At 28.3% G+C, this 22,144-nt stretch overlaps 3 protein-coding genes across 5 annotated transcripts; 1 reads left to right on the top strand and 2 right to left on the bottom strand.

Annotated features, from left to right (window-relative positions):
* Positions 1 to 1,770: 1,770 nt before the first annotated feature.
* On the bottom strand, positions 1,771 to 5,947 carry LOC105257355 (arrestin domain-containing protein 17). 2 transcript variants are annotated; one of them, XM_011267920.3, is made up of 7 exons: positions 5,661 to 5,947; positions 4,308 to 4,463; positions 4,013 to 4,182; positions 3,454 to 3,636; positions 3,127 to 3,338; positions 2,642 to 2,838; positions 1,771 to 2,463 (listed from the first exon to the last, which is right to left on the bottom strand). In XM_011267920.3, the coding sequence occupies exons 1-7, from the start codon at positions 5,773 to 5,775 to the stop codon at positions 2,330 to 2,332; spliced, it is 1,167 nt and encodes a 388-aa protein (XP_011266222.1). In that variant the 5' UTR covers positions 5,776 to 5,947; the 3' UTR covers positions 1,771 to 2,329. The 2 variants fall into 2 exon arrangements, with proteins under 2 accessions (XP_011266222.1, XP_011266221.1); XM_011267919.3 differs by having other exon boundaries at positions 2,001 to 2,463; positions 3,971 to 4,182; positions 5,661 to 5,945.
* A 2,573-nt stretch (positions 5,948 to 8,520) lies between these two features.
* On the top strand, positions 8,521 to 14,294 carry LOC105257356 (synaptotagmin-4). Its single transcript, XM_011267922.3, has 6 exons — positions 8,521 to 8,717; positions 9,475 to 9,789; positions 10,590 to 10,963; positions 11,091 to 11,249; positions 11,744 to 12,061; positions 12,858 to 14,294. The coding sequence occupies exons 1-6, from the start codon at positions 8,666 to 8,668 to the stop codon at positions 12,975 to 12,977; spliced, it is 1,338 nt and encodes a 445-aa protein (XP_011266224.2). The 5' UTR covers positions 8,521 to 8,665; the 3' UTR covers positions 12,978 to 14,294.
* Positions 14,295 to 18,562: 4,268 nt separating this feature from the next.
* On the bottom strand, positions 18,563 to 21,332 carry LOC105257357 (dolichol kinase). 2 transcript variants are annotated; one of them, XM_025408374.1, is made up of 7 exons: positions 21,075 to 21,332; positions 20,577 to 20,966; positions 20,215 to 20,435; positions 19,955 to 20,140; positions 19,606 to 19,815; positions 19,161 to 19,488; positions 18,563 to 19,088 (listed from the first exon to the last, which is right to left on the bottom strand). In XM_025408374.1, the coding sequence occupies exons 2-7, from the start codon at positions 20,845 to 20,847 to the stop codon at positions 18,955 to 18,957; spliced, it is 1,350 nt and encodes a 449-aa protein (XP_025264159.1). In that variant the 5' UTR covers positions 20,848 to 20,966; positions 21,075 to 21,332; the 3' UTR covers positions 18,563 to 18,954. The 2 variants fall into 2 exon arrangements, with proteins under 2 accessions (XP_025264159.1, XP_011266225.1); XM_011267923.3 differs by having other exon boundaries at positions 20,577 to 20,830; positions 21,075 to 21,331.
* Between the last annotated feature and the right edge of the window lie 812 nt (positions 21,333 to 22,144).

The raw sequence follows: 22,144 nt of genomic DNA on the forward strand, positions 1-22,144 counted from the left end.
TTTACCATTTTGCAATTTTTACAATAATTATTGAAATGTTAATTAAAAAGAACTGGCAAATGAACGCTTGTTTCATATAGATCATAAGTATGTTAGTGGTGAGTGTTATATGCAAACGAAAAGTTTGGCCTTGTCTTATCCATAGACATATAATATATCTTATCCGATATATCTTATCCGATAGTCTTATTCGACTTTTGTCTTTTCGTTATCGTATTGTTATTGAGACAACTAGACCACACATCCCACGTCAACTATTTGCCCTTTTAAATCTTTTTTAATTAATATTTTAATAATTATTGTAAAAATTGCAAAATGATAAAGAACTTTTCTGTTCAATTTATCCGCTTTTCTGTACCCGCTCACGAACGTTGCTCAAACCTTTATCAAACACCCTGTATATGCATATAAGCTAATAAGGCTGAATATAAATAAAATAATGTAAAAATGTAATTTGCGATTATTTTTTTACAAAACTTATTATGATATCCTGTAATTTAATAATTATTAGTATTTATTTAATAATTAATAAATTCTTTCTTCAATTTATATTATTTAAACAATATAAATTATTTTAATAATAAGTTTTTTTACGATAATTTTATAAATGTGTATAATAGATACACATATTACTTATTGTATTTATATTTTTTATAATAGATACACATATTACTTATTGTATTTATATTTTTTTTTAAATAGATATATTACTTAGTATCTTTTTAATTATATTATTTTTTTAATATTAGTATTCTTATTAATACATTTACATAATTATTCATATATTATTATATATCATAAATATCTAATTAAATAATAAAAAGGAGACATCAAATGTAATATATATATATATATATATATATATATATATATACATATTTTTACATATTGATAAAATGGTATTATCTTGCTGAAAAATTGCAAAAACTTTTTAATGTAAAAGAATTTACAGTAATATAAATTCACTTATTTAATAACTTATAACATTTTTGAAAATTTTATTACACATCTACAAACAATGTCTAGAGATTTGTGTTTTGATTAAAATAATGCCACGCGTGACAGTGTAAAATTAGAAAAATAAAGCACAAAATCAAGATATGTCTTGTTAAGATATAAAAGATAAATACAATGCACTAAATACATTCGATCTCACCTCGATAAGGCTGCAATTATTATCTTTGCGAAACATGGAAAGAATTAATTTCACAGAGAAAAAATAGCGTGCCTCGTTAATTTTCTAGATGCAATCGCTATCACATATAAAGATAGATATGTTATTAATTAAACAAATTATATCATAATTATATCAAATTATTGCATAATTCGAATATATAATGTTAAATTCGTTAATAGAAAATTAAAAAAATATATATATTAAAATTGTATTATGGCATGGCATATCATTATAATATATAGTATAATCACGTACTTACTATGATTAATCTTGAACAATACGGGCTATTTCCTATTATTTATAATAATTTAAAAATATATTCAAATAAAAAATTATTGCTTCAAGCACATAACACACACACAGATATACATATATATAGATACATATAAGTCATGATTGATAAGAAATTTTTTTCAAGATGTTGAAAATTTTAAAATTATTAATATTTTTCTAATCCCGATGATCTTGAAATCTTGCCTCCAGTCGTTTCATCAGATCGCTATTTTATGATCTTGTAAATATGTATTAAAATAAAATATAGATATAAAATTTTAAAAATATATTTTTCATTTATAATTATATAAAATGCAATACTCATGGTGAAATCGATCTTTTATTTTACTTTACGTTACTATATGTGACTATGATGAATAATCACACACAACGTACTTATATACAGCATTGCTTTTTAAGTGTCGCAATTGCAAATTGCTAGTGCACTAATTATCGAAATCATCGAAATCATTAATTCTAGTTTTATGAGAGAGAATCGATACTTTTATATATCGATACTTTATATATAAAATCGTACGTATTTTATCATCCGTGTATATATTTATATAAATATATTAATATTAATAAATATACCGTTAGACAGTTTAACCTCTGCTCAATACATGTAAAAAAATATAAATGCCGACTATAGAGAAGCATTGTGCGTTTGTTCATTGGACGCAAAAAGTTGCACACTTTATAATAACATATATAATTCATTATATTTTATAAACGTTGATTAGAAGTATTTAAAGCTATACGAATATTTAGTAATTTATGTGCGTTCTTAAAAACTTTTATTGCCAAAGCAGCAAAGTACGTATTTCTAGAATTTTGCAAAAAGCTAATCTTAATATAGCAGTATCTTTCTTTCTCCCTTTATTGCATGGGAGCAAAATTATATACTGGATATTTTGGTGCGAAACGATTAGACAGGCCATAAACATATTCTGATTCCCCGCGTTCGCGAAGATTTTTAGCCCCGATTAATGACTCCTCATAAGATGGTGGAGCTGAAAAACAAATTAACAGAAATTATTTTTATGAATATTAAATTGCGATTTCTTAGAAAACAAAACTTTATGATAAAAATGTATTTTATAAACGTTCAGTCTTTAAATTTTATTATTCCACTGTATACTATTCAATGTCTCTTTTATATCGGAAAATATAAATTATTGCCGATCTTACGTAAATTTGGATACAAATTGGATTCTGGCAATGGAGGTAGCGTAGTATTTGCCGAAGGTACTACGAAACCAGCTTCAGGTGATTTCATTGAATAATCGCCATCCGTTTCAACAGGCGGAGCACTTGGAGCATGGTAAGTAGCGAGCGGAATTGTTCCCACGAAAATAAGCGTATTGGCGGATAAATTTCGATGGTACCTGCAAAGTATAAAAATATTGGAAAGTATGAGATATCTAAAACAAAAAGATATAAGGAATTAAAATTATTTTATAAAAAATTATTTTATAAATTATGTAATTCACACATATACACTCGTCAACAATTTCATATCCAAATTTCGCATAAATAATTTTCCAGTTCTTAGGTAGAGTTATCCTTATTTAAAGTTATGCAAAATGTTGACATGACATTATTTATATAATTTGTTGAGTATAAAAAACAAATGTAAAAAAAATTAATTAAATTTATGGAAAAGATAAACTAACCATCCTTCGACACATGCTGTAACTTTTAAATTATATTCAAGATCGATAATGTGGCAATTAGCAAGATTCGATGGTGGAAGAGGCGGAATGTCCAAATATTGCTCGTAATCGGCGATTCCACCCCCCTCAACTGGTCCTTTGCTGACTTCTGTCACTACAATTTCCTCCTCTTTGGTGTCTGTATGTGGTGTAGTAGCGCGAAAAGTCACAATCTGAACTTCATGATATGTTATTACTTCTTAACAAAAAAACGCACTAAACTTTAAGACATTATTGAAGTATATTGTTGAGTTCTAGTGTATCAAAATCTGAATTATTGTTACATACCTTACAGAGGACGAGCTTAATGCTGTTTACAATAATGTTTGAATGATTTTCCACATTTATTTTTATCGGCATTGATTGGCCAGGCACATATCCTCGAACTGGTAATGAAAAGTTTACGGTTAAAGGTGGCGTGCCACAGCATAAGCAACAAAATGTCTTGGTCATTTCTTCTCTTACAGGTTCCTGAAAATGCGATTACATTTGCTGTGATTATTGCTATATTCATATTAGTGGAGATTTATTCTAATTTTCTACAAGTGCAATAAAGAATTAGATTCTTCTTAGAAATAAATGTAATTATAATAGTACAAGCCTTATACATGTATAAAAGTATAACGTATGATTATAATTATTTTTCTCCTAAATTTTTTAAGTTCAATAAATTTTTTTAAGGAATGAGATTTCTTAGATTCTTAGATTAATGATATTTAATGATTACATGATATTAAATAATATGAAATAATTATGATATGTATTTAATTTAAACATATCTAATATAAAAAAAATTGATACAAACAGCCGCTCTTGGTTCTTGATTTAAATCCAAGGGCTCAATTACTGTAAAAGGACTCTTAACGTCTTGATCGAATTTCCAAGGCCGATCCAAAGTAGCTTTGACGATATATCGAATGTATCCAAAGTCAGATTCGAAGCTGGTTGGTAAGTTTGTTGGTAAAGAACATGTAAATGGAAATTTGTGTTCTCCTGATTGTATTTCAATTTCTCCACCTAACAAAAGAACATTTATGTAAGGCAATAGAATAAAAATTGAGGAAGAATATTAAAGAAATTATTTGCTTGATTTTTATTAAGAAAAAAGTTTTGATTATATATGATAAATAATCTGACCTTACCCGAGGACGATCCAATCAAATAATATTTCGTTTCGAAATATTCTTCATGCGCCGTAACAGTTTGAGTTTCATCTCGATATTGTCCCTTCTCATCCATCTCTTGTTTGTCAGTCGTCCAACGAGTATTCGCTTCCCCTTTTATTTTCACACTTATACCTGTGTGGAAGAGATGACAAATGTTATAAATATAGAAAAGAATATTTCTTCATATCATATTAATTTCTTCTTTTCTTAATTTTTTTCATTAGTTTGCTCCAAAAACATAATTTGTATATGAAATTATTTTATTCATTTCTGCTTTATCCTTTTTAATATAAAAAAATCAAGATGTAAACATAAATTCTTGTCTTTAAGTATTCAACCATATACAATCTCTTCATATATTTGATGTAATATATTTTAGCAATACAAAACAATGCAGAAGGCGAGAAAGAATCGGACCAACGCGAAAGTACGTGCATATGTGATTGTTCTATAATTAATTCTCTCTCACATGTGCAAGAATAGAAAAGATCGCGCGAGGAATGTAACAGACAAAGGAGATGTATTATATTGTAATATAATATATTTCAAATCATTGCTTTTTTTAATGGTGAAAGGTAAAAGTTAATAAAAACAAAAATCTTAGTCAATCTTAGTAAAATAAAACAAAAATCTTTTTTACAAATACATGATTTGATTGTTTATGATAGTTATTATAATCGAAATGTTTATATTGTTTTTGATTATTTGTATTATTTTTGCATTACCTTAGAATGTTAATGATTAATAATACAGAAATCATAAATAATAAATAATATATCAAAATAAGATCTATGATATAATAATTATACATAATTGCATATATTCATGTAATTTTTATTATAAATTAGTAATTTTTGTTAATAAATTAGTGATATTAAAAATATTAAAAATATTAAAGAATTTACTACTAAACTCCAAAGGCAAATGAAAGTCACAAACTAATCATGTCAACAATAAACACCTGTTCGTAATTCATAAGTCGCACTTATTATACATCATATAAATTAAACAATAATATATTTTAACAAACATATTTTGAATAACATAACTATAAATATTCTTTATTATTTCTCTCAATAGCCAAATAAAAAAATTCAATTTAAAATGCAATAAATTATATTGAAATAAAAGAAGTGCGACGGAAGCTGAATTAATAGATTTAGCAGAAATGTTAAAAAAAAATAAAATTTATAACAAACAACTCATGTATAGTCAATATTACATCCTAAATACAATATTAATAATAATATTACATCCTAAAAGTTAATAATTTACTTTGAATCATATAATGTATAATCATATTTTGTATAATATAAAAATTAGACTCACCGCGAATTTTCTTTGTTTTGTCCAGGACGATGATGATGTTACCTGTCACAGTTTGTCCCGGATAATACGTACTCCATTGATTGTCAAATACTATCCGAAAGTCTTTGAGACCCATATTGATTGATTTGTCTCACTTTTCCGGTTTTTCCTGTTTTCAAGTCTCCGATTACTCCATTTGCGTTGCGTATTTACCGATGATTCAACATATTATACTGATGCTACAGCCTTGTTACGCCGCTTGTGTCCCTCACGCTATATTGAGCTACTCGTGGGAGTCAGAAACGTTAGTATACCATCTGCTTTGCGCAGGCGATTGGTGACGTGTCCGCATCAACTTTGCAGTCGACAGGACCGTCTTTATTCTAAACCGCGCAGGCAACTGACAGGGTACCAGACGACAATGCAAAATTTAATTTCCTACTCTAAAAGCTTGAATATTGAGCCTTGATTTGGCTTTGATTTTTCAATTATTTGTAAATTTATACAATGTAATTTATTATTTGCATATTCCAGATCTAATGGATTATGATTTCCTATGAATTCTCTAAATATTTGTCGCAAGATTTCAATTTTTAACATTAAATATTTCTAAGATTAATCAATGAAGTGTACAAATCGGCTGTCTGTATGTAATATATATGTATTGTATGTATTATAATTAAAGTTAAATAAAAAACAACTTTAAATTTTATTTGATTCAAAAAATAATGTCTCGTTTAATTTAAATTTAAATTAAAATTGATTATAAATCAAATTTAAAGTGTCATCTTCCTTCGATCATATTGCGCAATGCCAACATTGGATAACCATTGACCTAGACGCAACGCAATTTACACGTCAAAAGATAAATTAACTAGCAATGCATAAATTAATTAGTGAATCGCAGTTTTTATTTAAATGTACTCTATTTATATATTTACTTGGTGTTTCTACTCATAAATTCTTAATTCATTTATATTGATGTATTGCTATAATTTGCATGAAATTAACAACCTGTTGAGAAACACTTTCAGTTCTTACCAGAAATGGCGCAATTTATTGACAAACTAATAAATCGACCATCATTAAATTTCGAATTTGTTAGCAATTATTTGATAATTTGTCATGGATGATCATTATCATAATTTCATAAAAGAATGTTGCGGAAATATTAATACATGAAATGGCACATTCATATTGTATTTCATCGAAATTTATTGTAGTACATATGTCGTTCGGCATATTTTCAAAATTGGATCCAAAGGCGAACGTAGCACGATAAAAACACGATGTCACGTCCATGCCAACCATTGAACATCATAGAATGGCAATACGGTCGTAAAGTTCATACGTTCGCGTTGAAATTTAAAGTTAAGTTGCACATCAACATACAATTTATACATGCCATCCATAATGTCATCATTTTGAGTCTAATCGAAAATGTAGAACTCCTGAAACTAAAAATATCATACAAATAATAAGAACCTCATTGGAGAATAATTTAACGATTTTTTTTGTTTATTCGCTATAAGATTGATATGATTCTCTTGTTTTATTCTTTTTCTTTAAACCACATGATTATTCATTTAAATATAGATTTATAAATGTAAAATTTAAATATATAGGTTCTTAATAATTCTTAATGCTCTCGTTGTAGACAAATGCTTTTTTTATTTTTCCTGCTTTAAATTCTGACTTAATATTTATTAATCGATAATTTAAAAGAAAACTGTAGCATGACTAAATGTACTAGTTTAGGCTCTATAAATGCACTAGATATTATTTGTCAATATTTCCGTAGTTCTACTCGACATTCATACATAGCAATAAACTCCTTTTTCATATTGGTTTATTAATACAGTTTTAAATTATCTGTATTGTGATCTATATTACATTAACACAACACGTATTATTTTAATCTTGTTTTCAATAAGAAAATATTATTTCATATCTAGGCCAGGTTGCACCAACATTATTTTAGATTTAAGCGAGACTTAAATATATATATATATATATATATATATATATATATATATATATCTTTCTAAATAAATAAATAAAGACAGAGACATATTTAAGTTTCGCTTTTAAGCTTTTTGGCTTTAGCCAAAATATACATTGATGCAATGAAACCATAGATATTAATAACTGTTAGAGAAATATTTTATCTAATATTTTATTTTAGTATAGGAATATTCCAGTGAATTTTTTTATTTTAAGATTATTTCTTTTAATATTTTATATATTCTTTAAATATATTCTTTATAAATATTTTTAAATATTCTTTATAAATATTTTATATATTCTTTAAATATTTTATTTAAAATTGAAATTTGTTCTATATCTGAAGAGTTTCAAAATATACAAAGTCATTAAAAATTATAGTCTTAATTAATAAATTCTTCACTTTAATTAATAAATTCTAAAATGTAAGTTTTATAAAAAAATTTTTCTAGGAATTAATCTTTATCTGAAGAATTTTTTGTAAAATACATATTTTAGAAAAATGTGATAATTTTTATTGAATCAGCCTATATGCTATATATGTGTACGAAAACTCTCATATATATTATGTATGTGAGAGAATAATAAATCGAGATCGATTATATTCTATATAAAACATAAAGGAAAGAAAAAAATTTTCCAAAATTGAGACTAGGATTTGACGAAGATCGAGAGAGACCAATCGTATTTACTTGTATTGATCTGTAAATTGATCAGTTAAATCTCGAATTGCATTTACGGATCACCCCCGCAGGACTACTCTATTTCATCTCGCGAACCGTTGCATTCTTCCAGTGACGCTGTCGGTGGTTTCCTCATCGTCGGTGGCGGCACGTCATCCTCTCCGCGCAAGCTCCGCTCCACCGGAGGGCTATTGATCCGCGCGCATTTCGGCCGACGATCGGAAGGTAGAGTGCCGCGGACGACGGGCCGCACGCCGCCCGTAAATATTCGTTCGGTGCACTGTGACCAGATCTAAAGGCGGAAAAGGCATCCCTTTAGCGCTCAGGTAGTGGCCGAAGATGGTCAGTGGAGTGACGGAGGGTGGACCCCTCATTCGACCTGTCGAGCCCGGTAAGTACGTCGAATGTTTTTGATCCCTTCTGGAATCGCTCGTTAATATCATATCCGATAGGTTCATCCATTTGTTCATCGTGCGCGATTACTATAATGTTGATTAAAATTTGTTCATCCATCATTCGCGACACAATATTTAACGACGACATTGTTCAGAATGGAGGACACCGACAGCTGTTAGTTCTTGTCCCTTAATTACAACTGCGTAATTTCTCGTGAAAAATTATAATTTTCCAACATTAATGAAATCTAATCTGACGCATTTCGACTATGATACTCGTCGATGCATTATGACGATTTCGATGCATGATGCATGGTTTGGAAAATGCTAGAATGTTTAATGGAGCACGCATACCTATCAATATCGACTAACCCGACTATACAAATCCGCGAGATAATTCGGAGCGACAAATCGGAGTAATTAACACGTTATGTCACGCGATTCATTCAGGCAATTTATAATTAGTCATTTTTATACTTTACACGTTTACATAATATGTCGCGAATTTAATAAGAAACTCGTAGCATGGGAAAAGATATTAAAAAATGTAAAAGAATTCCAATTTTTAATGTTTCATATTTCTATCATGTCGCGAGGTCTCATTTTTCTAGGATAATCGCAGTAATAGTTGACGTAATTCTCTCTCTGTCTCTCTCTTTCTCTCGTCCTCGTGCGACATCACGTGATGCTGCATTGTAGTGATAAATCTCTCATGCAATTACGATGGTGAAATCGAAGAGCGTGTGATTGCAGTCTCGACGGCGACGCTGGTGACGCTATGTCTCGGCGCCGCTTTCTTATTATGCGCCGTCGCGATGACCTGGTGGCTCTGCCGACGACGTCGCGAACACACCAAGCTAAGCTCCGACAAGTCCCTGGCGTTCAGACCGCCGCACCGGAAGCCGACGGCGGTTAAGAGTCCTGGTAGCACGAGCCACTATTTGAAAAAGAGCCCCTCGCCGACGGGACCGGCCAAGAGTCCGCCCGGTTCCGGTGGACAAACACCGAGTCCAACCGGTTCTCAGTCCTCGAACCCCGCATCTCAGCCCAGAACACCGCAGAGCGCAGGTAATATCCGTAATATAAGATAATAATAAAATAATTAATTAATCAGTATCGTTTTCAAAATGAATATGTGCTTCTGTAGAGACACCAATTTTCTTATTCCTTTTTTCTGAATTATCTTCCATTAATATTCTTTTCTTTAATAATCATTTTAATATTTTTCTCTTTAATAATCAAAATAAGAGCTTTTCGTAGGAAAACTTGATTGTTTTATGAAATAGACTGGTACTATTTTAATCTTCTTGTATATGATAAAAATAGATTATCCTTTTGGACGTAATATATCGTACCTTCATTTTTTTTTGTATTATAATAGATTATTTTTTACTTTTTCTTCAAAACTCCTTCTCTTTCTATCAAGTAATATAAATATTTAAATTATAAATCAACTTATAAAGATCATAACGAAATAATAGATTAACTACTCGAAGATTCTTTAAATATATACAAAACCCCTAATTTAAAGCTTTTTAAAGCTCTTAAAATGGGACCATTCTTATAATTACATTTTTTATCGTTGCATAATATTAAGCCATTAAATGCAATTGCAATTATTTTTCTTATTATCTTTTCGCATATATATATATAGGGATTATACAAATGCAAAAAAATTAATATCTTCAAAATAATTTCTGTCTCCTTTTTTCTCAATATTTTATTATAGACTTCTTGAATCTAAAAAAATCATAATTTTAATCCATAATTCTTTAACCATAATTCTTTAATTTTTAGCTCCTACAATTTATTCCATTTTATTTTAACTTGAAAAACTATTGAACAATATCTTTGCAATAATGGTATAGGTACGCCGGTACAGACACCGCCCGTCGAAGTTGCTGTAAGTATAGAAAATGAGCGCGATAAGGCTGAACTGGAAAATAACGAAAAGGTTGAGCGTGAAAAGAATCAAACAGCAGAAAATAACAAGGATAATCTAGGCCAGTTAGTCTTCAAGCTGCGATACCGAAGTGAACAGAACGCGCTCGCGGTGACAGTAGTGAAATGTAAAGGGCTGCCTGCCAGAGGTCAACAGAACGCAACTTGTGATCCTTACGTGAAGCTGCAATTGCTGCCCGATAAACAGCAACACGTGAAAACTAGAGTCCTCAGAAACACTAGAGATCCGGTGTACGATGAGGATTTCACGTTTTTCGGCATATCACAGAGTCAACTTCAGGTAGAATTACAATACTTCGATTTCGTTCAAACTCTTTCTCGCGCATATCACTTTATAATTAAGATGATTGTAATAAATTTATTTCTTGAAAAACGAATGGTAACCTACTTAACGATTGTGATTCCAGAAAATTAGCTTACACTTCATCGTGTTGAGTTTCGATAGATACTCTCGTGACGATATTATCGGAGAACTGACGTGTGCTTTATCATCAGTGTCCGGTTTAGAAGATGCGGATAATCAGGAGATATCTCTATGTCGGAAAATATGTCCTAGAAGTTTGAAGGTAAATATCTCGAAAATGCTATGAAAATAGCTATTGAAATATTTGTGTTATAGATGATATGCAATATTAATTTTATAATAATTTTATAATAAAACTAACACACAGATATTTTTATGAACATCTTTTTTAATTATTTATTTTCCTTTATTCAAGTAAGCTTCACTTGAAACTTGTCTAAAAGTATAATTATAAAAATTATTATTTTTTAAATAATTAAATTTTAAATAATTAAATACTTAATTTACTTTTAATTCCGTCGTTATCTTTTCTTCCGACATTATTAAAATTATTAAAATTTCTTATTTTCAATCATTAATTATTCAAAAACTTCGATATTTTCCTTGAAGAAAAATAGATCTTCTTTTGATCACAAATTCTTTTTGAAAAGAATATTTAAGAATAGGGTAGGGACACTATCTATAGATGAATACTATGATATATATGTCTATATATTACACTCGAATAATTTTTCTCTTTTCCTATTTTTTTTTTAGATACAGTCGCAAGGAAGAGGAGAATTATTGGTTTCGCTTTGCTGGCAACCGGTCAATAGCCGCCTGACAGTGGTGGTCTTAAAAGCGCGAAGTTTACCCAAGATGGACGTAACTGGGCTAGCTGATCCGTACGTGAAGATTTATCTTTTGTACAATCAGCAACGTATCGCCAAGAAAAAAACGCACGTGAAGAAACGTACTCTCAGTCCGGTATTCAATGAGTCTTTCGTCTTCGATATACCAAATGGTGCGGACGGACTCAACAATGTCAGCCTCGAGTTCATGCTACTAGACTGGGATCGAGTTACGAAAAACGAGGTAAATTTCGCACTTCTGTCATTCAAGACTCAATATTTTGTTCACTCCATTATTGATTGAATTAATGTACGATAAAATATATTTTGTATCTCTCTCAAATTCTTCTTATAAAATCATATTTTATATTCCATAATCAGTAAATATATCATATTTAATATTCTTCATTTTTATTTTTATATATCATTTATTTTTATATATCATTTAATATTTAATAATCAGTAAATATGCTATTTAATATAATAAATATAAATAAATATAAACAATTTTAGACAATTTACAATTAATTTTTTCTTAGCGAGAATATCAAGGAAAAGACACACCTATTGTTTGTAAACAATTAATTCTTAGAAATTCATATTTGATAAATTAAATTTCAGAAAACAAGACAGGTGACAAATTTTGCACAATTATTTATTTTAAATAAATATTATTTTAAGAAAATTTTTACTTAAAATTTTATTAAACGGATTTGCAATTTTAATAATTAAAATGACTTAATAAATAATAATATCTTTTATCATTTACTATAAAAAACAATAAGAAAAAAAATTGTCTCTAAATTAAATAAGAGAAATTGTCTCTAAATTAAATTTAAAAAAATTATAATAAAAAAATATTTAATATTTTTACATAAAACACTAATTTTATTATTTTTAGTTTCATAGAATTGTAAATATTAATTATGCGAAATGTACATGTAAAAAACTTATATAAGGCATTTAGATTTGTTATTTTGTGGAATAGAGAATTTTTATTTGATATAAGTTGTTAATCGAAAAAAATCTGATTCATTTAGGTAATTGGCCGGCTAGAATTTGGTGGACCAAAATGTCAAGGTTCCGCTGTAAACCATTGGAAGGAGGTATGCAGCTCACCGCGACGACAGATAGCCGAGTGGCACAAACTGCGGGAGTAACCGGTCTCCTAATCTTATATACGTATCAGCTCGAGTTCCCACATCTCCGATTTCCCTAGAAACTCCATATCCTTCGCTACGAAATCACTGATCCGACCCTTGAAACCCTACAATAAGATAGGGTATCTGTTTTGTAAACCTAATACTCAATGTATATTAGGCTTGAATGAATAGCTCGTCGACCCATAATCGCTGTCATCGGGAGAGATTTTTGAATTTGTAAATGAACATTGTGTCACAATGTTCATAATAGATGAAATTAAAAAATTTTAAGTACAATATCTCCCTTAAAATCTACACACATTAAAAACATAATTATAATATTAAAAATTTCACTCAAATCACTTTTTATTTACGTATAAAGGATCTCAGATTAATATCAGTATTATTAAATAGCTAAAAATTTAGCGCTTGCAAATTAGATATCGAAAGTTTTAAAGAGATATTATTTAATCTTTAAATTTTTATATATTCTGTTGATATATAATCATACACGCGATTAAGGGATGACGGCTTCTGCAAAATGCTTTACGATATAAACATAGACATTAAGATTCCCGACCAGTTGAGGAACGAGACTATGGAAAAGGAGTATTGATGCGAAGCGGTCGACCTTCCGATTGCTAGATATTGTGTCATATAGGTAAATATGAAGCAAATAAACTCTTATCTTCTACAGCGAATTCGAGTAGAATGCACCGGTGTATATTAAAAATAGTCTTGCAGTGACATAAAAACGTAAGTATAGTGTAAAATCAGTTCATTAATGAGATGCTCAGCTTTATAATGGTGTGGCAGAACTTACGTTACTTAGATTATTTCGAGATATTTTCGCCAAATGCTTTTACATCATGATAAATTTTATGTATAATATGATTTTAAAAATGTACACCAGTGCGCGCATTTGATCAAATTCGCTATTAATTTGCTCCATTTTATTTACATGATTCATTGTGTATTTCACAAGATCGCAGAGCGACGTATCGCATTAAAGACAGTGTATATTTTACGCAGTGGCGTAACCGTGTGTGTAAATTTTCGGTCCTAAAAGAGAATAATGAAAGAGGCCTCCCTCTTCCACTCTACATTTGCAAAGTTAGAAAAAAAATAAAAATAAAGATCTGTACATTTTAACTTGTATAAACATTTATGTGCGTAAAAGAGAAATTATATTTTTATGTTACATTGTTATATATTTTATTTTCTTTTTTCTCTTTGTAGATTAATTAATATTGCAGGTCCTCGAAATATAATGCTTATTTCCGCTTAAGAGGGTACATACATCTAAAGCGACAAAAATAATGATCGTTTTCCTGAATATTTTTTTCTCTCTATATAAAATCTTTTGAAATAAAATTCTTTATTCAAAAACATATACATTCTCAATTATATATTATTAAAAAGCCACTATATCCCTGTTATTTCAATAAATTTCATCTTAAAATTTTAGGAATATTTTTAAAACATCAAAAATTTTAAAAATATGAAACATGCAAATTGACCTGGCTGTTTGTACTTTCTTAGTAGTAGAAAAGTTACGCCACTACTTTTAAAACACTATGTTGAAATTAAGATATGTTTATCTCGTTAAATGCAAATTGCGGATAAATATATTATTATCTCGCTAAAGATCGGCTCTCAAAAATTCAAGGCTCATATCTTCACCGAATTTATTGCTAAATATGATGGTCTGATTTTAAATTTTCGCTTATATTGACATTAAAAGTTTCCGTACACATATAATAAGAATTAAAAGAATACTTCAAGATTGAATTCTTTCATTCATAATCAGTTTTCTATTCTCACAATGAAGCGAAAAAAAAACGAATAAATGTGCATGTTTGCATCATATAACATACTGTCGCAACAAGCCTTAGAAAATTATGGAATCAAACAAATCAAGAAATTACTAGATGTTTCGGCGAGAGAAGCTTCGGATTTTGAATTATTTTGTTCATAATCGCCTTTCCATTCTTGCGGTAAAACGATAAATAAACGAGAATCGAATACTGTTGCTTTTAAGAGTAGCTGGACTACGAATATAAAGAGTCTCAGCCTGCATCGCGATTGTACATATATAACGAAACGCGAAAAGTAATGAATTGACTTGATCTTGCCTAATCGGCGAGAAGAAATTTAATGTATGGAATCATTAATGTTTCAGCGTAAATTTATTCGCGGCAAATATATACGTATTCCTCGTATACATACGCCTCAATATGTAAATTTATGTCTCGAGACATTAATGATTTCGTGTATATGTCGAGTGTATATGTCGCAGAAAGTAATGAGACCGATTTTTTAAAACACAATGTAACAACATCGAGTATCAAAACCGCAGTTCAATTTAAACTTTAGAATATTGCAAATATTATGAAATTGCGTGCGATTTAAATCAAAATTTAATGTGTGTCGAATCATTGAATCGAATTGTACTTAATTTTATCGCGATGTAAGGTTCTAAAGTTTAAATTGAATCACAATTTTAATATTCAGTGTTGGCGTTTTAAAAAAATCATTTTTATGAACAGCTTCGTTATGCATTGGAAGTAAAATAGTTGGAAGACACACTTCCTGCTCACCTCAATTTGATAAGAGTTTAATTGCACACTGTAATATTTTAAAATTTTTATTTGTTTAACACGTCAACACATATTCTATGTGTTTTTGCGCGTTAATTCCTTCGCTAGTACTATTATAGATAATATAAGATCGATTTTTTTTAACAAATCAACGCTCGCAGATTGCAAGACAGCACGATACTCGAAACATTTCGAACATGAAAGTCAATAATTAGCAACGCATAATTAACGAATGCTTATTTTTTTATCGCAATTCACTCCTCCATGGTGCGAAACTTATCCAATTTAGGGGGATAAGGATATTTTATTTAGTTGCATGTAAATATAGGCGTAATGTTTTATCTCTTAAAATATTAATATCATCATGATTATTAGATTATTACGCGATGTATTGCATAAAGCATCGATTTTTTCATAAATAGACATAAAATAACTTAAAATAATATATGTCATACTACATATTATATTCCTCTATTTCCATTATACAAACATATATTTTATATACATACATAAACAGCCTTAATTTTGAAATTTATATATTTATTTGTTTATTTAAGTATAATCTTTGCTTTACGCATATAAAAACTTAAAATAATTTTTTTTGTTATTTTTAAAAGTAAGTATTAAAAGTTTTATCAAATTTTGAAAATTTTAATTCGTAATAATGCTTCTATATTAAAGAATTCATGTATATTATAAATTTTAACAAAAAACTAATTTTAATTATTTTTAAATTTCATTATTTAAAAATAGCAAAAAATTAAATTTTTTTCATATTGCAAAAATTAACATATTTTTTCTCCTTTGCTTAGAGAAAATCAATGTAAATAATTTTTTATATTAAAATGACAGGAAGAGAATGCACACAAATATATTTCTACACATAAAATATCTTTTTTATCCTCCAAATTTGAATAAGATTCACATTTGTGCATTCTATTCTCATCCATTGTCCTTTCTTCGCAGCGACGATGTAAGGACGGGAGGACCGTGATGCGCGCAAAAAAATGCGAATATCGAATTACGATCTTCATGAATATCGGAAGCGAATAATAATAGAAATATAGCCAGATATCGCGATCGAAAGTATGACAAAAAAAGTCGCAGTATATCACACGAAGAGACTCAAGAGATACACCGAATATGTTTTACGTATATTTTAAGATAGTAAACACATCGTCGTCTTACATGGCGATCCAACAAATGGCATTATACGGTCGAAAATTTCATGATATTTATTTAATTGCTATATATACAATTATAAAAATACAACTACTTATATATATGTATATGTATATGTATATGTATATAGGTGTATATATATATATATATATATATATATATATATATATATATAAAAGTAATTGTAAGTAGTTTACGTAGATACAACGCATGTACATCTGTCTGTCGTTCTCTCGTGCAGATTACGAATGATCTTATTCAAAATCGTTCTGTGAACATGAAAAAATATCGATATATTAATCTCCGAACTAATCTCTTAAAATATGGATTGTGATTAAAAAGATTGCCCGAGATCGGCAGACACACTGTAACATAATGATCGTCGGTATGAAATGCTCGAAAATCATCGTTCTTGTTAATTCACCATTTGATCATTTTGATTCTTTTATGTATTCTCTCTCTTGCGTCTTCTTTTTGTTATTATAAAATAAGTAAATAATTGTACATTAATAAAAATATTCTAATTTTTTAAAGATTGTAATCGCGTATAATTTTGCAAGAATCGCACGGATTTTCACCTTATTATCGCAACACGCGATCGTCAATTCGTCCCACGATAATTGTTATAATTAAATAATAATTAATTTCATCAAAATCAAACAATTTAATAAAATATGGAAATGATCAAAACAATAAAAAAGTAAAGCTACGTTAAATTCATGACGTATTAATATACATATTATTAATACGTAAAATTATTATTTAATAAATCACATATACACATTTTATGTACATATGTATACTGTACGTCAAAATTTCTTCTCTCTCTTTCTCTCTCTCTATTTTTTATGTTACGCCGAATTAATAAAGTATCGGTGCTTTTTAAGCATTTGTGAATTATATTATAGGTTAAAGAATGCGACGTATGCGCGAGGAAAACTATGCGTGAGCATATTTTAAGGCTGTGTGGTCTCAATAAAACGCTAAAATAAACATCTCAATAAATGATTATTTCACAAATCACCAAGTGTCCTGCTTTTTTAGAAAAAAATTAATCTCAAAGATATAATAAAAAAAAGACGATAAATTATATGTTGAAAGAAAATCTAATAAAATCTATTTAAGTTTCTTAAAAACATATATAACATGTTAATCGATTTTTTAAATAATGTTTTATATTAATATTATATGTGTAATATGTAAAGAAGAACAATGACTAAATAAGAAAAGTATATTTAGAAAAATATATTTTATTCACATTATATTATATATTAATAACTTAACTGAAAAAGTCACAAGACTTATATGTAGAAAATGCTTTGTCCGGAATGAGCGAAATATATCAGGCACATAATCGGTGTTTCCAAAACATTAAGTAAAAGTTAGTAAAGCTTGTATGTAATACATATTCACATTCATCTCCATATTTAGATTGTATTTTGCGATTTTACACAATGCATAACTTGAATCTTTGCAAAAATAAATATACATATACATATATGCATATATATACATATACATATACATATACATATATATATATATATATATATATACATATATGTATATACATATATGTGTGTGTATATATATATATATATATATATATATATATATATATTTATAAGTATAAATATTTGTACTGCATTAAATTTAATAGCATAATGTGTGTGTATCTATACATACATACATACATACATACATACATATATGTATGTATGTATATATATATATATATATATATTATATATATATATATTTATATATATTATATATATATATATTTATTATATATATATATATATATAAAGATAATCGCGAGACTTTTCATTTGCTACATCTTTTTAATTAAAGTAATCTTTCTAATTATGTCAATTATGTATGTTATTTTATATAATAAATTAAAAGTGATGTAGTCTTTCTCAGATTAAACAGTCTAACAGTCATCCACAATCTGTTTGCGGTTAATTATATATGTGCAGCATAATGACACATTAAATATTAGATTATTTATATTTATAAATTAACAGCCTTGCCTTTAACAATCTGACAGCAAAAAAGGCTATTAAAAAACGTTCTGTCAAAATTATTTCTATTTTCATTATTATTATAAAAGGCGATCAGAAATTAGCTACGAAATGATAGTATATTATGTTTTTGAAATCTAGTTTGAACTAATTGTAGCTATTAAATTTTGGAAGAACAGTACATGTTTATATCATCAAACATATGTACATTAATAATGGCAGAGCCAGATTGTCCATTTGATTTGTGCGCCCTTCGATCAATGATATTGATATAACTGCTAAAATGCTTCTCGGCAATAACCAGTAAGTGTCCATAAAACCTAGCAAAATAATCAGAAATAAACAACAGTTTTAGAAAAATGTCAAAAAGATATAAGAATTGAAATATCTACCACAACATGTTAGACCAAATATTATGCAAATTTGGGAAAATATGCATGCAACTGTGCCTTCAACGCTTTTCTCTGTGCCCAACCACTTGTGCAAACCCCATCTGCTACCAACAAAGCTAGCAGTGGTATCACCAATTCCTACTGTTAGCACGCCGCTAAGTAATATCAATAATGTCAAATTATTAGTTGGCATCCAAAGAGGAAACGATAGACCACAGAGTAAATATATAGGTGTCAATGAGAGCAAATAGTCTTTTTCATCAGCGAATACGGTAAATCCTTGTTGTAAAATTTCTCCCAAAGGTGGGATGCTCAAAAGTCGGATTACCTGATAAATTTATATAACAATTATCATATTTGAAAATATAATTAGAAATTTAAGTAATTGATATATAGTAATTGAATATAATTAGAAATTTAAGTAATTGATATATACAATAAGTACCTCAATAATAATAAATAGTGCCAATATTATGCCACTGGCAAGATATAAAAGTGATGGATCATATATCATGCCAGGAATATATACAAGTACCGCTAATATATGAAAATATTTTCTAGTTGAGGTTGTTGCTTGGCTTTTTGATAAAATCTGATAAGTTATTGTACAGATGCTTAATAACAAACATATTGTCCAATATAAAATTATTGCAATCTGTAACATTTTAAATGAAAATATAATTTATAATTAAATTTGTAATATCTTTATCTTATAAATAACGTATATATTTTTTAAAAGTCATATAAATTATATAATAAAACATCATATTTTTATAAATATATATATTGCTTACCCTTTCACGGCTGAAAACAAAAGAAATTATCCACATTATCGGATTTTGATCGAGAATAATATAAAGTATTGGAAGAATTATAAAACATATGAGATTGATTGTCATTAAATAGAAATATCTTGTACTACGCAGGATAGGAAAATACCCACACAGAAGACACACCAACACTACATACAGTATTCCAACCTGCAATTATATGTTAAGGAAATATAAAAAATAAGCAAAATATCTCAGGACAATGGATTTCTCCATTTTACTACCTGCAACAAAACTGTACTGATGTCATTGTCATGAATTGGAGGTAAATGATATCGTAAAGGTAAATTGGTAACAGCTGACATCAAAAACAGAACAAAACTATGCATAATTGCTGTTGCCTCACCCATTGTGAAGCAATATGGAAAAGCTGACATTAGTTGCAGGACACTCCATGTGCCCAGATTCCCGACAGTTAAACCCCATATGACACTCATTAGCAATCCTGTTCTTATTTAATTAATTAATATAAAGATATAATCAGAAACTAATTGCATATTATTCTTCATATCAAGCACATGCCATTTATATTTATAGCACAATGTAATTAAGGATTTTTCAAGGAATAATTTGCAGATTCATATACCTCTGTTAGCTATAAATAGAAAGAGTAGAGATGTTACAATCGCAGGCAGAAAATATATGGCGTGAAAATCTTTTACTGCAACTTTCTCTATCGAAAGCCGCATATAAAGGCAGATGGAACAGAGAACAAGACCAAAGCCTGCAGTTCCAACACACAGACATATTTCAGAATAGCTGTTTTGTTCCTTTATTATTGTAACTGCAGCGCTTAAACCAACCAAGATACCTAACCATAATCCGCTGCTTGCGTTTGGTCTGTAAAAAAATAACATAAATGCATATACAAACCTAACCTTGTTTCTCTAACATCCTTTTCATCATCATTGCTAGTAATTATAATTAACGATTGTCATTGCATCATAAGCAGTATATTTCAACGGTGTGATCGACACTGAAATAACGCATACCACTCGCTTTAATAAAATATAACATTGATGATAAAAACCGGTTTGTATTCAAAGGTTATCTTATTTCTTCAGGGAGAAGAAATCAACCGTACCGGTGTTGTACGCCGTTGCATTTGACATTTTGTAGTATCCTTTTCTCAAGGTATTCATATCGTTCGATTACCATCTCCATTTTTTTTCTTGATTAGAAGAGATTGCTTTTTATAACAACAATGCACCAACACCGTCCAACATCCACGACGCACTTTGAACACGGAAAAGTATTGTAGACGATCGAGTCACTTGAAAGAATATATCGCACTCTCCGTCGCATTATTCGAATGACGCCACAACAGCTGATTATGCATCATTACATTACGTATACGGCAGGAATCGAATTAGAGATATCGATATCGCAAATTAAAATTTTAAATATTTTAAACTGTCACAAGTGGCACTAAAAATTCTAAGCTAATACTGTAAATTCTTTTGCAAATTTCTTATCAATATTTTCTTAGTTTTTCTTTTATCAATTTTAAACTTTAGAATTACTCTTTTCTCCTTTTTTTCATAATTTAAACGATAAATTTTCGAATTCATTGTTTAAATAATTATAATGTAATCTTGAATAATTTTAATGTATTTTTAAATAATTATGTATATATTTAAAAAAATTTATCAAAATAATGTTATTGATACATATTACATCTTCCTCCAGTAAAAATTATTTTATTACTGTTAATTATTTTATATCAATCATACTTAAAATGTAGAAATACAATTTTTTACAGGATAAATAATCAATAAATACAAATTGATCAATAATGCATAAATAAAAATAATGATCAATTTATAAATTATTTGTAGTATAATAATACATACATGTTTGTATGCACAGCAATCATATATATTTCAAAATTAAATATTTAATTTATTCTAATTCGTCTCTTTTAAGCCATAATTAATTGAGATATATCAATAATATTTCTATATATTTCTATTCTTAACTTAAATTACAAACCTTAAACTTTTTATTATTTTAAAATTTAATTCAAGTAATTTATAAAAACAAATAATAAATAAGATTTTACTATTTTGCTAGTTTGCTAGTTAGTTGCAAACTTTTACTATTTTGTATTAATAATTGTCAGAAAAATATTTCAAATTATTTGATTCATTTCTA

Source organism: Camponotus floridanus, unplaced genomic scaffold (assembly GCF_003227725.1).
Source record: "Camponotus floridanus strain SB8 unplaced genomic scaffold, Cflo_v7.5 scaffold204, whole genome shotgun sequence".
NCBI classification, from domain to species: Eukaryota; Metazoa; Arthropoda; class Insecta; order Hymenoptera; family Formicidae; genus Camponotus; species Camponotus floridanus.

Excerpts from the sequence above, each read along its gene's own strand:
- LOC105257357 (XM_011267923.3), bottom strand. The coding sequence starts at position 21,154 with ATGGAGATGGTAATCGAACGATATGAATACCTTGAGAAAAGGATACTA. Across the intron at positions 20,831-21,074 it reads TGCAACGGCGTACAACACCG|ACCAAACGCAAGCAGCGGAT; the intron begins GTACGGTTGATT and ends ATTTTTTTACAG. Across the intron at positions 20,436-20,576 it reads TCTATTTATAGCTAACAGAG|GATTGCTAATGAGTGTCATA; the intron begins GTATATGAATCT and ends AAATAAGAACAG.
- LOC105257355 (XM_011267919.3), bottom strand. The coding sequence starts at position 5,775 with ATGGGTCTCAAAGACTTTCGGATAGTATTTGACAATCAATGGAGTACG. Across the intron at positions 4,464-5,660 it reads CAAAACAAAGAAAATTCGCG|GTATAAGTGTGAAAATAAAA; the intron begins GTGAGTCTAATT and ends TCTTCCACACAG. Across the intron at positions 4,183-4,307 it reads TTTGATTGGATCGTCCTCGG|GTGGAGAAATTGAAATACAA; the intron begins GTAAGGTCAGAT and ends TTCTTTTGTTAG.
- LOC105257356 (XM_011267922.3), top strand. The coding sequence starts at position 8,666 with ATGGTCAGTGGAGTGACGGAGGGTGGACCCCTCATTCGACCTGTCGAG. Across the intron at positions 11,250-11,743 it reads TATGTCCTAGAAGTTTGAAG|ATACAGTCGCAAGGAAGAGG; the intron begins GTAAATATCTCG and ends TTTTTTTTTTAG. Across the intron at positions 12,062-12,857 it reads ATCGAGTTACGAAAAACGAG|GTAATTGGCCGGCTAGAATT; the intron begins GTAAATTTCGCA and ends TGATTCATTTAG.